This window comes from Parus major, chromosome 15 (assembly GCF_001522545.3).
Source record: "Parus major isolate Abel chromosome 15, Parus_major1.1, whole genome shotgun sequence".
NCBI lineage: Eukaryota > Metazoa > Chordata > Aves > Passeriformes > Paridae > Parus > Parus major.
Genome location: NC_031784.1, coordinates 899,124 through 902,788, shown reverse-complemented (window position 1 = coordinate 902,788; position 3,665 = coordinate 899,124). Strand labels below are relative to the sequence as shown.

The following is a 3,665-nucleotide window of genomic DNA, read 5'->3' as shown; positions in this document are numbered from 1 at the left end:
CAGGATGGTTTTGGGTGCCTGGGTATCAGAATGTTGTTTTCAGGATGGTTTTGGGTGCCTGGGTATCAGAATGTTGTATTCAGGATGGTTTTGGGGGCCTGTGCTCAGCCCCCTGCCCCAGGCAGAGGCTTTGGGAGCTCTCCCATGGTCCCAGTGTGTTCCCAGCTCCTGCTGGCTGCAGCTCCTGATCCCAGACCCCAAACACAGCTCAGGGCCATCGCCCCTCCATCCCCAGCCTGGCACCAATACTGTAGCTCAGTTCTCAGTTTCAGAGCAGGGTTCTTGGACCATTGACAGCACAAGGACACAGCTCAGAGCTGGTTCTGAGGCTGATGGGACTGCCTGGATTCCTCTGGAGCAGGGGGACAGGAATGAACATCTTAGCAATGTGAGGAGCCACAGGCTGTAATCCTGATCCTTCTAAAGGGACAAGAACACAACACCTTGTCCCACTGCTCATTAAATCACTTGCAGGAACTCCATGGATTTTAATGGAAACAGAGGTTGCTCCTCATGAGAGGAACACAGCATCAAAATAGAACTTTGGGGAAGAAGCTGAAAATGTATTTATATAGAAATAGCAATTGGAAGTTCGTTATGAAATAGCAAAAATACTTTTTTTAAGCAGTTAAGCAAGGCTTTTATTTTTTGTATTCAGTAGGAATTCATTCCTTAGTACAAGAGTGATTCACCTGAATATTTCCATTTATGAAGCCCAGTTTTCATAAAATAATCAATTTTGTGTTCAAGGCATACAGCCATAGTTACAAAATAAATCCTGACTTTTTACCAAAAGTGTTTTCTAAAACAGTTTGGGAGTGTTCTCTGTTTCATAATTTGAAACAAAACCCAGCAACCAAACCCAAAATATTAATATACACTAAAAAGTCACGTTATTCCCTGCAAGCTATCATGTATCAATCTAATATAATCAGTCAGCCTTAATAAAAAAAGTTGAGTTCTGTTCTTCATGTCTAGCTAAGGATTTTCAAGTTCTTTTAATCATGCTAAATGAAAACAGCAGAGAGAGCTGAGCTTTGTAAATAAACCTACTGGAGTAAATCACCCAGCTTAGACAGCATTTAATAACTGCAGCCTGCCTGCACGTGGGCATGGCAAATACTGGGGCTGGGAATTCTGTGTTATTTACTGGGGTTGGGAATTCTGTGTTTGTTATTTACTGGGATTGGGAATTCTGTGTTTATTTACTGGGGCTGCGAATTCTGTGTTTGTTATTTACTGGGATTGGGAATTTTGTGTTTGTTAATTTACTGGGATTGGGAATTTTGTGTTTGTTAATTTACTGGGATTGGGAATTTTGTGTTATTTACTGGGGTTGGGAATTCTGTCTTTATTTACTGGGGCTGGGAATTCTGTGTTTGTTATTTACTGGGATTGGGAATTCTGTGTTTGTTATTTACTGAGGTTGGGAATTCTGTGTTTGTTATTTACTGAGGTTGGGAATTTTGTGTTTATGATTTACTGGGGTTGGGAATTCTGTGTTTAATGGATTTCCAATGACTCTTTCTGCCAGGGCACAGCATCCATGTGAGTGTCTCAGTTCCTGTGCAGGTTGCTTCCTGAGCTCACTGAGGCACATTTTACTCCAATAAAGGGACAGTCCCTGGGTACCTCAGTGCTCTGCCCCTCACTCAGGAGTCACACCAGCTTTGAGACAGATCTGTGCTATCATCTCAAAGCTCAGCATTTCAAGTATTTCAGCTAAAAAATGTGCTAAACTTTTATTTCTGTGTGTTTCAAACATAAGCTGCAGTGCTGAAGCTCTGTGTGTGCTCCTTTCTAGGTTGATCCCCTTTTTAGCACTGAAGTTAAGGAGAAGGTTAAAAGGTAAGAAGTTGATGTTAAAGCTTCTGTCTGCTGAGTGAAAGCAGTTGGCTGTCCCTTGTAAAACGGTGTCTGTACAAATGAGGGTCCCTGCACAGCTCTGTGGGACTGACAAACCTGCTGGGATGATTTGGCATGGGGCAGTCCCAGACTGGGTACTCCAAACATTTAAAATACCAGAATAACCAGTATGTTCATGCTCTGTGCTAGATCACATCTGATTTACTCTGATTTAGTTAGGTTTATTACTCACAGAATTGTGGAAGGGTTTTTTTGGGAGGATCACCCAGTTCCACCCTCCCAGCCATGGGCAGGGACAGCTCCAAGCCCCGTCCAGCTCGGGCATGGCCAGGGATGGAGCATCCAGAGCAGCTCTGGGCAGTTCCAGTGCCTTCCCCTCCAGAGAGGAGAATCCCATCAGTTCTTCTGGGGCTTGTCAGGATTCCTTTCCTGCTGGCTCAGGAGGAGTTCTGTTGCATTTCTCTGCAGGCTCCCTGGGGTGCACGTGCTGCAGGAGCTGCCCCAGCAGGAGCTGCACGCCGCTGTCAGGAGAAGCTTTGCCGTGGTGAACAGCTCCATGTCAGAGGGGATGTCTGCTGCCATCCTGGAGGTAACTCCAGCTCCCAGGGAGCTCATTCAGAGGGGTCACCCCAGTCTGGAATCACCTCTGGCACTGGGAATGGGTGCAAACACTCTATTTCAAAGCTACTGAACACAAAACTAAAATACTTCTTTTTGCAAGTGTTAGCAATTAAGGTTTCCTTCCCTTGAACTGACAGGTTTTTATGCTTTCTCTATTTATTTTTAAAGGATAGAATGGTAGACCTGAGATGTAGAAATCATTCTGATTTACTGAGGTTGTCACTAGGCTTGATTCAACACCCACTTCCTTATAATGTTGCTAGAATGGACTTTCATTTATTTTTACATCCTTTCAAAAAGCAATCTAAGAGCTGTATTTGGTTATTTAATTCTGAAATGATTAATGAAAGAATGACATGCTCAGTTAATCCTTTTCCCATCAGTATTGAAAATTAATAACCAGTTTTATTTCATACCTGTCAAAGTAGGGCACTGCTTAATATCAAGCACTTTCTCAGGAAAAAATAAGTGTACTTGAAGTGGAAGTTTTTTGGGGAAATGCCTTTCATGATTCCATTTATTTTGGGGGGTGCTGAATGTTGGTTTGTGATCTCAGAAGATCACAGAAATGATTTCCACCATTTGTATTAATGAACCTCCCACTTCTGTTTCTAATGAGTTGCATTTCCAGCATTTCCACACATCTCCAAGTCCCCAGGAGCAAGGAAGGACTCAGTGAGCATGAGGAGAGGTGGGAAGGGCAGAGGATGGTGAGACAGCAGAATTGTGTTTCCATCCCCAAATCCATGCCCAGAGGGGAGGCAGCTGCTCCTCCACGGCAGCACCGCTCTGCTCCAGCAATTCCTGACTGTGCCATTCCCAAACTGGGGCTGTGTCAGGCCAGGGATGGAGTGTGCAGGGCCCTGCCTCAGGGGGAGCTTTCTGTCACCTGCACCGTCCCCTCAGGGCTGGCCAAAAATCAACCTGATCTGTCTCCTGGGGTGTCAGGGGGTGACACACAGGAGCAAACAGGAGGGCTCTGAGGAGACCCAGGGCCTGCTCAGGTGGGTGTGCAGGCTCAGGTGGGTGTGCAGGCTCACACAGGTGTGTGAATTCAGGTGTACAGGCTCACACAGGTGTGTAAATTCAGGTGTGTAAATTCAGGTGTACAGGCTCACACAGGTGTGCAGGCTCACACAGGTGTGTAAATCCAGGTGTACAGGCTCACACAGGTGTGT

General features: G+C 45.2%; 1 protein-coding gene across 6 annotated transcripts in view; it reads left to right on the top strand.

Moving 5' to 3' along the window:
* The window catches only part of GLT1D1 (glycosyltransferase 1 domain containing 1), an 85,940-nt gene that overhangs the window by 72,866 nt on the left and 9,409 nt on the right, over positions 1–3,665 (top strand). For all 6 annotated transcript variants that reach the window (XR_004499637.1, XM_033518295.1, XM_033518294.1 and 3 more), the window contains 2 exons: positions 1,805–1,848; positions 2,335–2,455. Coding sequence is in view for 5 of the 6 variants with exons in the window: in XM_033518295.1 (XP_033374186.1) it covers positions 1,805–1,848; positions 2,335–2,455 (165 nt within the window). In the remaining variant the exon portion in view is untranslated. The remainder of the gene's footprint in view (positions 1–1,804; positions 1,849–2,334; positions 2,456–3,665) is intronic.